General features: G+C 41.4%; 1 protein-coding gene across 2 annotated transcripts in view; it reads left to right on the forward strand.

The window, feature by feature from the left end:
• The first annotated feature begins 5612 nt into the window (after nucleotides 1-5612).
• Nucleotides 5613-16159, forward strand: part of syt7b (synaptotagmin VIIb) — a 108663-nt gene continuing 98116 nt past the window's right edge. The window contains exon 1 of one of the 2 annotated variants that reach the window (XM_053864876.1): nucleotides 5613-5958. In XM_053864876.1, the coding sequence (XP_053720851.1) occupies nucleotides 5910-5958 (49 nt within the window). In that variant the 5' untranslated portion in view covers nucleotides 5613-5909. The remainder of the gene's footprint in view (nucleotides 5959-16159) is intronic. The other variant, XM_053864878.1, reaches the window with a different exon arrangement.

Raw genomic sequence — 16159 nt, forward strand, 5'->3', positions numbered from 1 at the left:
TGTGTTTCATAAACTAACTAAGAAAACCAATGCATTAAAACTTACCTTAGGATCGAATTACGCGGCGACTGGAGATCCTTCTGGTGCCGACTGAAAAAAACGATGTTTGGTAACAAACGTCCACGCTGTTACCAAACCAACACGTCATCGTCAACATAAGCCAATCGGAGGAGAGAAAACGATGGCACGTGGTGTGAGGGTCGCCGCAATTTCACTATGTCCACAAGGTGTCAGGATTGTACAACAGAGAATGTAGAAATACTCATCAATGTAGACGTCAATTCACCTCCTCGATTGTGTACAATACAAATATGATTTTGAGATACTCTGTTAAGGCGATCTGATAACGAAATATGTTTCTGAGGTAATTTGAACATCTATAAGAGCAAATAAATGGATTAAAATGCAAACAAGTTTTTGGCGATTTCTTGAAAAATTGGTCATGACACAAGGACGGAACACTCAGTCCCCTGTTGTCCAAAATAACAAAAATGATTTTTAACTAATTAATTTCTAATGATTTTTTAAATTATCAAAGGAATAAATAAAATAATACCACATTACACAAAAGAAAATAAATTACAAGCAATGTATCGAATAAATAATTCACAATATCACTCTCATCTAAATGTTTTTAAGTTTTCCTTTTGAAACTTAACTTCACATTTTTCTTCAATCTAAAAATGAAGGGCCACAATTTTCCAACAAAAATACATTTCCATCACAAGAAATTGCTTCATTTAAATTTTCCATGATTATTTTTTTAAACTCTCTTTATCAGTTAATATAACCTATAGCCCCATTTAGATGTTCATTTAGTTTCAATCAACAATTTTAACAATGACAAAATTATCATCCTAGTTCTCTCTACAAAATGAAAAACAAAATCATCTTTAGTCAAAAAATGCAATGGTTTTATGTGACTTTTTAATAAAAAAAGTCATAAATCCTCCAAACACAAGCCTTTTTATTCTGGTACAGAGCATGTTCCGTCTTAATTTCACTGTACAGCTAGCAAAGCTGAAAAACATGTTGACCAAGTTTACATTTCTCTCTCACATATTCCAAATATCCACAGTTTCAGCCACATCACATCCTCCACTCAGACTTTCCAATTCATCCCAATGCATTATCAGATCTTTCCTGTAAAAGTCCTCTAGATTTTCACATTCAATGAACTCATGTAAACACGTTTCTGTTTCTTTTCACATACTTTGCCATTTTTGTAACATTCATATCACCCTCTTATGTCGTAATAAAAATGTAGTTGCTCACACTCTGATTTATTTCATATTTTACCCTGAAGTTTCTCCATATTTTTGACCATTAACTCATTGAATTGCCTTCTCCCAGACTTCGTCAGCTGTTGATCTTGCTGCATTGTTCTTTCCAAGAATATTATATCGAGTTATCATTTCATTTAATTCTGTCCTCTTCTCCCCCACACCTTATACTGATTTTATCTGAAAATTTGAAAAAAAAAAAAAAAAAAAAAAAGAAACTTTTTTCTTTAAATTGGTCATCATTGTGTCAGGACCATTTTTCCCAAAAAAAATGATGCCAGACAAATTGCTTTTATGTCATTTTGTGAATTTTGGAGGTGGATGAATCAGTGCACCATTAGAATGCACTTAAAAAAGCTGTTCAGAATCAGTCACTGATGAGAAATGGCGAAGCTTCGCATGACAGCTGGGTGTTCTAATGGTGCCAGTGAGAATGGAAGCCTGTTCTACTAAGCAAAAGATGAAGCGCATCATCTGAGATAACTGAAGCAACTTTAAAGAATGAGGGGCGAGTGGTAACCATCTGCGTTTGGCTGCTTTGCAGGATTATTTTGCTCTGAAAGTTTGCCTCAAACAGGTTTTGAAACCGGCTGCAAATGCCCAGGGTTTTCCAAGGTAAGCAATTTGCATACGATGATAGACAGCAGAGAAGTTATCAAAAACATTGGTAAGGACATACTCTCTGGTGAAAGACTGAGTGAGTCCCACAATTGACCCCTATGCATGACGTGTTTTATGCAGCCGATCCTTCTGAAGAGAGTTATACATTGGCGCTCAATATTGCTTCCCGTCTCTGATCCGTTCAGACAGTTCACCCTCTCACAATAGTGAGTCGTGAACCTGCTCTTCATCCTCACACGCAGTTGACAAATCCCTCATTATTTGTTCAAGTTGTCGCCACTTTCACTGCTTCAGTTCACCAGTGTGTGTCCCGCCAGTGACATTACAAGATGCTCATCACAAACACAATGTACAAGTTGACGTAAGTCGAGGAGGTCATAAGTGGGATGTTACTTGTAATTTATGGTAGTATATAGTATGTATATTTTTTCTATACACGGAATGAAAACCCACTTTTTCGTGTCTTATTATGTCGCTGACTCTTTGAAAGTCACTTTCCATAGTTGTAGTTGCTCAACAGTGTTGTGTGTACGTGGAAAAGCAACTGCAGATGACAGAGCAAACATTGCTCAGATGGAGCAGCAAACCACCGTGTATTACTTCTTTGTTGACCCAATTTTCATGAACGCAGGTGAGGGTGGGATCTTTTGGGCTCAGCTCTGCCTCAGTGCAGCTCAAATCCACTCTCCAATTCGTCTTCTTTCAGAGAGAAGTTCTCCAGCTCAAAAACCTGCTCGAGTCCCACAACAGCAGCAGCAGGGGATTCACTTCTCTGCTCATTAAGGTGTCAGACCGACTAGCTAGTTATCACGGCGAGAACCTCACCATCATTGGAGATGTTCTTCAGTTATGATGTGTAAAACCCTCCCACTCTATTAAAACAGTGCTATATCAAGTTCCAGCCTTACAGGGTCTCACCAAACAAGTTTGTCTGGAACTCTGCGCGTCCTTTTCATCTGAAAGCACAAAAAGCCCTCTGACATCTGTTGGAATGTTCTGTCTTTTGATTTGGATGTTTTTGATACGACACACAAGAGCCGCTGACACAATATTCCTTTTTAATGAGCGCGATCATAGAGAATCGCTAATGCTGGCGGGAAAAGTGCCGAATGATTCATGGCTTTAATTTGCCGACACTCCAGCGCTGGGCTGAAGAGTACCACACATCTCGGCACGAGCCTTCATTTACACGCTCATACTCAGGCGAACCCTGTGCAGGAAGGACTAATGAAGAAATCACTAAACAGCAAAGTGCCAAGATGATTAATGAAGTGGGGCTCTCACAGTTTAGCGTCCGTTATAAATAACAGCTGCAAATATTTTTCAGCTGCTTTTTAATGAGTGTGATGGTGTCACTTTTGAGCCAGATCTGAACACCTGAACGTGTGGATAGCATCATCTCTCACCCTTCCCGCCTCCTACTAAATACCCACCTGGCTTGAACTGTCTCAGAAGACAGTATCAGGAAGTCTAGTTCAAAGACTGCAAATTGCAGCTGCGACTCAGGTCCAGCAGTGCAAGATAGAGGGTTCTCCTGCACCTGAGGTCATTTATCACCATGACTCATGTCCTGAGAGCATTCCATCCCCAACCAGAAGGACACTTTGTGTTAGGATTAAACCAATGTGAACATTTTACTTAACAAATAATGCAAATAAATAGATAAATGAAATCATGAAACACTCAATTAAAATATGATTGAGTTGATCTGTACTCTAAGCAACTTTAAAACAATTCAAAATGGAGGATGAAAACAACGGTCCCTAGTTGAAGTTGAACATCAGTGCAGTGCATTTTGTGCACTGGACACGATCCAGTTTTATCTCTTTGTCCGGAGATAGAGGTGGGCGACAAGATGTCATTAAATCCTGAACAAATAGAACGTGTTGACCATCTACCAACATGAAGAGATCACATGGATTCAGTCACATTCCTTCTATACACTGATCTATGCTTATGCATTGACTCGTCTATCAAAATTTAAAGCAGCACTGCACTTGGTTTTCCACACACTCACAGCAAAGAAGTCGGTGAAATGCACAACTTCGAGTTCTTTTCAATCCTGAAGTGCCTCTACCTTGACTAAACACCTTCACGTTCATTCAATAAAATGATGGAGAGATCCTTGTCAGACATCAAAGACTGTCTGCACCACAGAGCTAACAGAGCTAATGTGATGTGTCACTTGAAAACTTTATCGACACTCATAGAGTATCAATGTTTGCCTCGAGGTTTGAAAGTTGGCTGAAAACTAAACGCAGAACCAAATAAACGCACTCCAAAATGTAAGGAGAGAAATAATTGTTGTTGTTATGAAGCAAGATGAGGTAAAGAATGTTAAAGATTTGTCCTCAAATTCCCCAAACTAGAACAAAATAATGCAAATGAGATTCTGCTAAAATCAAATTTTCATTTTAAAATAAATAAATATATCTATATCTATATATAATATAAATATAAATATATATAATATAGTTTCCCCCTTTCTGGAATCATTTTTAAACAAATACATTCTCTGCAATTTGATTCTGCAAATAACATGCCAAAATAGCTGAGTGTCAGAAGGTACAATTTTTCACAAATTAAAGGGGATTTTCTACAGGGCTTTTTGACTAAGCACAATTACCCTTTGGCTGAGTTGGCTGATGGTGTGACTCAGGATTTTTTCAGTGAAAGAAGTGTGCCGACTACAAAAGGCTGAAAACACTGCATTAGTGGAGGACGTGAATATGAATGAGCAAGGACGTACAACAGGCATCAGGAGCTTATGTGGGATTTTTATGCAGGATTCTGTGACTGACCCACAATTTATTATATTTTACTTTTGGTTGTGCAACTACGTACCCTCACCTCGCTCTGTCATCGTGTTCATCATGAATTGCCCACTTTTGTGTGAAATTATCCGTTTTCTATTAAATGTAAATGCATTTTAAGCATCTTTCTAATGTGCATTTTCAGATACTGAACAAGAGGTGCGCTTTTTTTAACATTCTAAAATATCTCCTCCTCGCTTATATCGTTATTTTTGGAATATAGCTATGTCTAAATATAATTAAGAGATATAAAATTCATTTCATATGGAAGATATAGGTTTCCATCACCCTGCAGTTCATAAAACAAACATTTTTAAAACAGTTAAGAATTCGCTTTAACTGCCTGTTAGTGCTCGCTAGAGGTCACCAGTGAGCTGCAGAGCGTGCGCTCGTCCAGTCGGACGTGAATGGCGAGTCAATGTGTCTCAATGGAGCTTTGGACTGTGATGGAATGGTGATGATAATGACGGAACCGCTGGCTGCTCGCATGACACCGACAGAGGCAGAAATGGAAACTATGCAAAACGTTACACCATTTTCCTGATGATAATTGGAAATCACTGTTGTGTTTTATCAACCGAAGCGAGGCGAATGACCGCCGACGCGGAATTTTAATTACAACATGTAAATATGGAAATATCAATTTGTCAGCTCGAAGTCCAATCGATTTAGGTTGGACTTGCAAGTTTGCGCTTCATGAATTGTGTTATTGAATTTACGCTGGAAGACTGTTGCATAAACTGACTTCATATTCCGGAGGTATTTTGATGTTTCCATTTTCACAGAAAAGGTGCGCGGCCCGTGACCAAGTGATCCACACGGAGAGACTCCCAGAGAGAGAGAGAGAGAGCGAGAGAGAGAGAGGGGGCGCGGATTTGTCGACCACCTCCCTCCACTTACTCCGCGACACCCCGCCCGTCTGCCCGCCGTCTCCTCCCTCCACCTCCGCTGCTTCCAGCTCCGTGAGTCGAGCTGAAGCTCAGAGGAAGAAAGTGATCGAGACTCGACCCCATGCAGATCCCGAACCTGACCTAGGACCACCTGCTCCAGCTGAAGACCGGCGGGAGGACGCACGAGTGGCGGCGCTCATCCATGCGCGCCAGCCGAGCACGGGCATAACCAGGGGGAGGATCTGAGAGTGGAATGAGACTTGAGCCGAGCAACTGTTGGGAGAAGAAGCCTTGATGAGTCCATGCTGAGGAGAGTCATGCATCTCAACAGAGAGGAAGACGGCAGCAGAGGTGGGTGATGCTGCCGCTCCGAGGCTTTCCACATGCCCTTGAGTGTGTCATGATGTTGCCAAGTCCCGATGCTGGGGGTCATTGTGAGGTGTGTGGTGTCTGATTTGCAACACACCCACTCGCACTCGCGCATGGACCTCAGTGTAGTAACCGATACTTGAGCACTTGTTGTGCTCCATTTGTCTCCACTTGCTCCATGTTGGCCGTTACCACTGGAGCGGGGAAGCACAAGGTCAACCGTCCGCGGTCGCGGTGATGAGAAGTGTGTGTGTGTGCGCGCTGTAATTGATGCGCGTCCAGTGTCCAGTCTGCGCCGACAATTAAGAGAGCAGACGGTGTGTAATGAGACAAAACCATCGGGCAGCAGGAGAGAGGATGAAGAGAGAGTGTCGCTTGTGATGGTCCAGGCAGCGCCCTTCAGGGTCTGAAAGGAGGAAGGAGGTCCAGGTCACTGACAAACACCTGATGCTGAAGGAGACACCTTCCAAGTCTGGCGTCATGACGCAGCGCTGTTTGTGTTTTAGGAAAGCGGGGCATCACTTGTGGGATCCAGGTTGTTGCTGTTGAGAGAAAACACCACAGGCAGTTGAAAGGTGAATTACAGTCGAGAGCACTGCAGCCTGTTGACCTTAGACTTGTTTTCATTATTATTATTATTACTCATTATCTTATCATTATTGTCATGTGGACGTGTGGAAGAGTAATAGATTTTACAGGTGAAAGTTTAGCAGATAAAAAAATCACTTCCATCAGTGTAAATTGAATGTCCCCAAGACCAGCGTTTCACCTCATCCCAACCTGATCACTCCAGGGTCATGAGGTGTTCCAATGCCAGACTAAACCCTTCAGCTCATGAAGTTCTTGCTTGAAGAATTATGAATATTATCAGATGAATAAAGTTTGACTTCAAGTTTCTGCTGGACATATGAGCTTCTCCCTTGAATCTTCCTGGATTATTGTGAGATATGTGTAGCCTTCAAAACCCCTTCCTTGAACACGTCCAGAAGTTTCACTCCGTCTATGATAGTGATCGTCTCCTTTCCACCTGCATTTCACGGACTGAGCGTGTGAAAAGTTGATGAATGAGGGAACAAAAATGGATTCCCATGAGTGTCTCTGTTAAGGCTGTGGAATTCTGAAGTGTCTCACATTGTAGGAACCTGAAACATTCCCACCTAAACCTCATGATCACAGTGAAGCTTTAGGACAGGGGTCTTCATCTCGCTCCTCATAGGGCCACTGTGTTGCAGGTTTCTGATCCAGACACCAAACCGATTACCGGGCTCAGACACCTATGAGCAACACATCTAAGGCAGCTGTAGAGGATGAAGCACATGATTCTCTTTTAAGATTGAAGCGGAATTAAAGCTGTCAGAAAAAGGACAATTCCCAGCTGGTGTCAGCGTGTTCCTACCTTGTTTGTGGCATCTCAAACCTTGACCCTGACATGAGCCATCAGCTTTATGCTGCACTAGTAATTTCAATTCACACACAGAATGTAGGAGTGAGTGGAGTGGGAGACAGGTGACTTCAAACATCTGGAGTGCTAAGTACGATTCCATATGGACACCTGATGCTCGACCGTACTAGACGTGGCGAAGGAGGCACAATTACTATCATGATGGGCTTTTACTCCAGCTCAACACTGACTTACATGTTACTGGTCAAACACCTATTGAAAGGGAAAGTGTTGCTGTATATTTTCAATTCCAAAATCTTAATTGAACGTGGTATTTTTCTATATCTGCTGGTAGTTAAAAAGCGATTTGATAGGCTGCAGCCCTTCTCAGTCGTGGCACACCAGAAATGGCACAGTGAGTGAAACAGACTACAACACTAAAAACGTTGTGATGTAGGGCAGGTGCTGAGCACTTCCCAGAACATGACGCCAAATTAAACTTCTCATTGTTGGGCTGCCTAAAATGTCAATTTTCAGTCCTTACTTCTTCGGTCTACTAGGTTTTACATCACAACCAGTTATACCAGGTGTGTCCAAACCTTTTCAAAGTGGGGACCAATGTCAAAGTCAAACTCTATGTTTTAGCCATATCAATAATGTGCAGCTCACCCGTCTCATAAACGTTTAATTGGAAATGTAAACTTTGCTAGACCAACATCTCTCTGCCTTTTATATCTGAAGTTCACACAGCATAAAAAAGTTCTCTGAGAAACTTACAGGGAGCTGAAAGCCTTGCTTTAAACATGACAAGCCAATGTCAACTTTTACATAACATGAAACGTGGAGGAACACTACATTATGTGACGTGTGTCAAACTGATCTGGCTTCAAGAAGTGTTTCCTGCATTATTAGGTGGAGCTGTTGTGAACAACAATGCTTTAAGCGATATAACTATAACTATAATAGTAAGAGATTTTAATAATGTTAGCACAGCTTCCTGTCCGCCAGAAGGTTCAGGCTTCAAATCCAGCTCTGGACCTTTCTGGATGGAGTTTGCATGTTCTCCCCATGTACGTTTTCTCTGCGTACTCCGGTTTCCTCCCACAGCCAAAAAATCACTAGGTTAACTGGACACTCTAAAATTGCCCCTAGGTGTGTGTGTGAATGGTGTGTGTGCGCTGCGATGGCAATGACCACTGGGATGGGCTCCACCACTCCCTGCAACCCTGAACATGTTTTTTCTAATGTAGCGTATCATTGCTGCCATCAGTTGAAATAACAGATGTAACATAACTCCAAATAACCATTTATATTTATGATTTGAATTCAACAAAATATTTTTAATCCCGTAAATTGAAAGTTGTCTTCAGAGGCCGAACAGAGCAGCAATAAATCCTCCAGCCACCCAGGAAATCTTATATAAATGAAGTGACTCAAATGTTTTTTATGGCACCTTTTTCCAAAAGCGCTCTCATCATATTGGCCACTGATGTCACTCATGAGGTACTGGTCATCGGCAGTGTCAGACAGCCTCATTGTCAGGTCGGGTTTCACCAGGTCACCACATGAGTCACCATCACGCAGAGGTGATCTTGTGATGGCGTGTCGTGTTCAAGTTGAGATGGCATAGATTTAAAGATGAAATATAACATCTGGACTCAGCGCAACACCTTGTGAATTATTTCTATGAAAAACCTGATATGAAAAGCCGAGCCAACTCGGATTAATTATGCCACGTTAATGAGCAGCACACTTTCGAGTGAAGGCATCAGTCAGGACGAGTAATGGCTCAGCAGAATCATCTGCGCAACATGAACTGAAATAAAAACATAAATAAAACTTCAAGGCAAATCTGTTTTGTGAGTTGATTTATCACCGTTTGGCTGAGACCACTCAAATTAATTTTCACTAAATGACCCATTAGAATCATAGGAAACGTGTTTTATGATGCCCACCGCGGTGACAGCGGAGGACAAACAGAGATGGGTGTCAAGTTTGAAACAATAAGATTTGGCGCGAAAGGTCCCTGATACTTCACACAAACAGTGTCATAAACCTGTTGAAATGCTTGTTGTGTCCGTGACGTTCTGTGTTGGCGATATTTCAAATGTTTTTCACGTTTACGCAGCCACTATCAGACTGCATCAGGTTAACAGCATTGATTCATTACTCATTACAAGCCAGCGTCCATCTTTAATTGTTGTCTGACAAGAGGGTTATCAAATATTATTTTCAACACAATCCTCAGGCACTTGTTGGCTGCGGGGATCACTCCGCTTTTTTGAGTGAGACCTGAAGCAGAAGGGAAAAAGTGTATCCCGTAAGTCAATGGACAGGAAAATATACACATTTTCAGCACCACAGGTGGAAGAAACTACAGTTGCAGTTGGGTAAAATGTTGACATATTGAACACTAAATAATGGTTTCATGATGAGAGCAGTCACATTATAAGAGATCTTAGGTATTGCTATAAACATAAAATAAAACAATATTTAGGGGGAAATGTATCAGTAATATGTTAATAAAATAATATATTTAAAGATGAGGATTAGGATGAATTACACTACTACACTACTTAGAAGTAGAACTACATCCATTTTAGCCTCTGTAGTATACAGGGTTGCGGCTGCAGAAAGGGAATGGACACCCTGGAAAGGGCTGTTACTCTGTCACTGCCACAACATAATCTACAGTCCGGAGGGTCGCCTTCAACTGGAATTGAACCTGTGGCCGTCGAGCTGTGGGGCTGCAGTGCTGATCACTACACAGAGACATTCTATGTAGCAGTCTTGGTTGCAAGTGCATGGACCATAAAACCAACAGTTGACCTTATAACAATGACTTTAAAATATGAATTTCTACTCCCAGTATTGCATGAAATATTAAATCCATTTGAGAGAATAGTCAAAATGCTACTAAGTTTGATGCGACGGGTTTGTTCTGAGCTGGATCGCTAGGCTCGTATCGGTTTGTGTGTTAAAGTTTGAGATTTCAGAAATGTTTTCACTGTATTGTGGTGAATGAATTCTGAGATTGTGGGTCAGTCATGAGTGAGTGACAGGCTTATCACGGATGGCTCTCAATGAAATACATAATAATTTGGCAGAATTGGTGTGACAGTAGCTTCTTTTTCTCAAGTATTTAGGCATGAAAAGGGGTACTTTCCTCATGCAGGGAAAAAGGGCCGTTGCTCAAGCACCACTAGGGGTCATGTGTGCTCATCCCTGTTTTCGACTTTCTGGACAGAATACCCAGGCATTTACAGGTTATTTCAAACAGGATATTTATGGACGAGTGAGAATACAGAGTGCGAAGTGCCTCACACTTTTACCTGCTAAAAATCCCATTAAATAAAGTATAAATTGGTTGAAATGTATTTTACGACAAGATTCAAAACCATCATATTAAATTGGACCAGACATCAGCAACCTCTTACCTGAGGAGCGCAAAGATTAATATGGGGTGCGGTTTTTCTAAATTCCACCCATGCAGGACTCCAAAGGTCATGATCAAGATGTTTAAATGAATTCTGAATCCGACAGGAGGCCAGTGAGGTGAAAATGAAGCCAAAAAAAATAAATTCTGGATTTCAGTTTCAGTCGTGGTGGAGGATTTAAGGCGCTGTGAAGATGACTGGAACGAAAACACTGATCACTGAGGATGATTTCTCATTTTCTGTCCATCTTGTACCATATTATTTAAGAATTTATTGAGTTTCTGTCCCTGCGGATCATAATATTGCCGCTCCGCTGTGAGTGATTCATTATTTGTGGTATTTTGGGGCAGACGACAACACTGGGGGGTGAACCTCACTTTACCTGTGCGGATGATTCATTCAAGGCGTCATTTATTCTGAACTTGGTGAACCCACATTTAGAAATGACGTGTTTTTTCCATCATCTTTTTGCCATCTTTCACTCCTCATTATTCAACACGAGTCTAAAAACAATGTTGTAACTCTCAGGTGCAGCTGCTGTTTTGCCAACAGAAGCAGGGAAACACACCACCGTGTGACAAAACAGGCACATCTGTCGTTTGGCGACACGATAAATACAGCTCCGGCCACTTCACATTGGTTTTGTTCAAGGTTGAATTGGTGCCACCCTGGATCATTTCCAAAAACACACAGTTAGATTTGTTGCCATAATGTTTCTTTTTTCATATATATTTTTATTGACAGGTGGAAGTGAGTGGCTTGGTGGAGGCATCCTGAATAAAGAACAGTTCCCTGTAGACAAATTAGAATCACTAGTCGACCTCTGATGTTTTAGGACAGTGGGGTGAGACTGCAGAGTCTGGATGAAACACTGGCACACAAGAACATAGATAGTCCACACAGAAAGATCACAGCTGGAATGACACAGCTATGTCCACCTAGAAAAAGAAGAGCTATATAACTTGCATGACATGAATATTTTATTGGTCTCCTTATTTTAGCAGAACAATTTCCAGAGGACATCCTCCTCCACGTCGGTCCATTTTAATCATCCTCACTTGTCACACACATTCTCCTCATCCCAATGTTTACTGTATCCATGAACCACATTTGTTGTTTTGCTCTGTTCTACGTGAATATATTTGACACAATTCACCTATATTAATAAATAACTGAATAGGGACACTAAAAGGAAAGAAATCAATGCCATTGACTAAGAAGTGTGAAGTAAACCATAAATAATGTCACAGGCTCAGAAATGACAGGCGGACTCAAAGCTGGGAGTATGGGATGAGGGTTGGTAAATAGTAATACACAAAAACGGCAGAGCCAAGACAAACGGGACGCAGCCCAAAGTTAAGAACGGGAACAAAAGGAGTCTCCAACGAAGAATAAATGACGATCAGAGTTCAGGATGACCGTAATCCAATAAGCGAGAACAGGAAGAGTCTCCAATGGAGAATATACAGCAAAGAACAGTCCAAAGTCCAAACAAAAGAGCTCATGACATAGATCGGTCACAAGGAGGAACAGGAACACGCCATGAAACGTTCGCGATCTGGTGCTGCACTGATCCAGCTACGCCTTAAGAATGGGTGAAATCAGGAAATGAGGTGCAGCTGCCGGTCACACCCGATCTCTCAAAATAGAGGAAACACACACAGGTATGAGGAAGTGTCCACAAGTGTCTAGCGCATGACAGTAGAGGACCAGACAAATAATCAGCTAAAAGAGATTTAAAAACTTGTATATTTATTTATGTCACTGAATTATCAAATGCTGCAATGGATTTAAATTCGGGCTGCACCGATATATCGGCCAGTCTGTTTTATTTAACTATTTTAATAAGATGATATTTATATTTACACATGATGAGAAAATTTTTTTCTATCACAATGTAAAAATGACAAAACAAACCAATCATTTCTCCCAAAAATCGCACTGCTTGTTGTGATGCTGCAGCCCCTCCTGCAGAGTAGACCTGTCACTGCCAGCCATGATGGTGGTCGTATGGCAATATTTCTCCATCAGGAAAATGACAACCAAATTTCAGTTTGCAACATGCGCACCCATGGAGTCAGATACAGCATTAAAAAAAGACATTAGGCTTTAAATCACGTGCCAAATTTGACCACTACTGAGAAGCTAACGAACGAAAGCTAACCGGCTTTAACCACAGGTGAAACCAATGCTAATTGAGTTTATTGTTTTGGAAAAGCAGCCGAGTTCTGTTGCAATGTTTTCTGTATTGGGTTCAGTACTATTTTTATTGAGCAGGTTTATGTAATTAATCGAAGAAAATAAAGTGTGTGATGTGTGTGATTTAGTTGAGATGATAAAAAGAAAAACACAATTGGGAAAAATCAATATCAGACTGTCGAGACTTTCCAAAAAATTTGTACCAGCCTGTTGCGACTTTCCAAAAAATCGGTATCGGCCAGAAAAACGGTGATCGGCGCACCCCTAATTTAAATAAGAGTAGAATAAGAATATCAATTCACATAAAAGATCTGTTGGCTGGATAAAGACTGTAGCTCAACAAGTTTCATATTTGGGGGACAAAAAGGTGCTGCGGCTGACAGCCAATGTTGCACATGGAGGCACCAGGTGAGAGCAGAAGAGACACAACCACTGAGGTTGATTGATGAGGTGGAGGACATGAGGAGGACAGGTGTGACTCGAGGATGGTCAACGTAGGTGAAGGTGGAGGAGCCTGACTCGTGGTCACCTCTGATGCTGAAACATGACTGTTTACTCTCACCCTATTGGGTGTGAAGGTGTCTCCTGTCTTCCAGCCAATGACCTGGCAAAGACAAAAAACCATACAGGAAGAAACAAAACATGAGTGGAAATCATTGTGGATTCATCGCAGATGCTGGTCAATATTAACTGTTCATTATCAAACTAATTCAAAACTAATGGAGTGTAATCTAATTAGTACAGTGAGTGAAACTGTGAATGAACGTATGTTGAGTCGCTCTGGTTAGACCAGAGACAGCGAGGCCTTCGGGGGACTGTGTTCCACTCAGGTGCTCTCATATTTACAGCCACAGAAGATGAGGGGAGATCACATCAACAGCGATGGCCGGACAGAAATAGCAGACGGGAGGGCTCCAATAAAAACACACATCAGGCTCTCACAGCAAATGAAGCCCTCCGCTTCTTTCTTTGTCTTGCGTGACTTGAATGTATCACCCAACAGCAGTCTGTGATAAAAGCTGTTGCAACATTGATCGGTTTATAACGGAGAATAAACAGAAATGTTTGTGCGTTATTATACACTTCAAAGTGCACAGTATGGAAAGACATCTTCAGCTCATAAAAGCAAGAAACCTTCAGGGTTTCCACAATGATTTTTTTTTAAAACTGTGACAATAAAAGCGCTAATTTTTAATCATAGGAAGTAAATCCAATCCAATCTGCAGCTGTCGTCACTTGGTACACCTCATCATAAGTCCGGCTGAAATGCGCAACTTTAGTTTGAGACCTTAGTCATGTTTCTTTTGGGATTATTCTGTAAGAAACACGGTGAGAACCACAATAATCATGTCCACCTCCATGATGTGTTATGTGTTTTCAGCTTGTTTCGATGTTTCCACTTAATCATATATTTTTCATACATTTTCTCATACATTTTTCAGCCATTGATTTTTTCAGTCAGTAACTTATTCAAACTCTGACTTCTGAATAAGACATATTTTGACATTTTGTTCGTTAATAAATCACCGGCAAAATGGTGATCCGTACTTCAAAAAACATGAAAAAGCTGTCATGTATGTAGATGACATGTATGTGTAGCATACATTTGTCCAGGGCTGCACAATGTGGAACAAAACTAACATTGGAATTTAATTTTTGTTGCAATATATACTGCGATTTCAACACAAACTAGCAAAAATTCCCACCAGAACTTGAGCAGTGAGCAATGGAAAGGTTGATTCTCACAAGTGGAATTGGCAAGCAGATTAAAGTGATGAAAATATGGGATATAGATGTGAAAAAAATTCAGTTACTTCTGTGTTTCCTCCTCTGTGCGCCTCTGGACTTCCAATGAACGTCACTGCTGCAAAGGCACCATGACTCGCAATGACAAAACTCCACGGAGAAAACAGATTTATCAGTGATACTTAAATAAAGCAAAAAAAGTTGAAAAGTCAGGAAAAAAAGAATACAATGTCATGTCAAGCCCGATATTCTTCCATCATTGTCCAGCCCGATTTCATACCACTGTCCAAAAACAAATAAGTGACATGTACAGAGGAGAGAGAGCCAGTACATTGGTAGGAAGATGTTGAGGTTGGAACTGCCAGGCAGAAGGTGGAGAGGAAGGATTTATGGAGGTGGTGAAGGAGGACATGAGGTTTGTAGGTTTGAGGAAGAGGAAGCAGAGGACAGGGTGAGATGGAGGAGGATGATCCGCTATGGCCACCCCTGAAGGGAGAAGCCGAAAGGAAAAGAAGAAGAGTCCAAAAACAAATAAGTGTGTGTGTGGGTGGCGGTACGTCTGTACTGTGCTGTCCACTGTGTCACCTCTATCTCGAACAAGCTCGGATAGGTCCACGGAACCAGCAGAAGAAATGTTTCTTGGTCACTACAAAGTGTAATACAGCACCTTGAGATCTTCCTTTGGGTCAACAGAGCTTTGGAAATTCACATTTCATGTCTGTATCCAAAAGCAAACAGCTCTCTCCAGGCCCAGACAACGTCGACGTCACCATCTGATGTAGGGCTTTCACCGAGCTAACCTGATTCAATGGAGGGAGAAAGCATACTGTGGTTATTTTGGAAAACAGTCTCATATACTTGCAGTTCAAATGACGTCCTGGGGAGGAACAGGAAAGACAGATTTGAAAGATTCATAAAGTGGAGGAGGAAGTCTCCATCTTGCTTAGCAGTTACGCATCCTCAATCTTTTTGGATGGAACAGCAAAATACTTGTAGCTCAGAAGAGTTATTGTGGCATTCATTCCATCTCGTCCCACTTGACCCTGTTTTCCAGCATGTCAGAGTTTTACTTTGTGCCTCGCAATAATTGATAAGCACAGAGCAGAGGGAACACACAGATGACGGAGACGATTCAGGAATGTGGATAATGTGGCGTGAGGGAAGTGGGCTACCTCTGTATTGGCAGTGTGGGCTGAGAATGTTACTGACAGATATCGGGGGCTGGCGCACAGAAATAGATAACAGGAGACAGCAAAGGAAGAGCGCGGGAGTCTAGGTTTTGAGAGTATCTTTGTTATGTCTCTGCCAAGTGAGTGCTTTTGAAAGAGATGGCAAAAGGAGGGAAAGAGACACAACTGTTTAATCAGCGAGCTCAATGTGCAGCAGACGCTTCAGTCTGGGCCGAGAGGGGAACAGATGA

This window comes from Synchiropus splendidus, chromosome 5, assembly GCF_027744825.2.
Source record: "Synchiropus splendidus isolate RoL2022-P1 chromosome 5, RoL_Sspl_1.0, whole genome shotgun sequence".
Classification (NCBI taxonomy): domain Eukaryota; kingdom Metazoa; phylum Chordata; class Actinopteri; order Syngnathiformes; family Callionymidae; genus Synchiropus; species Synchiropus splendidus.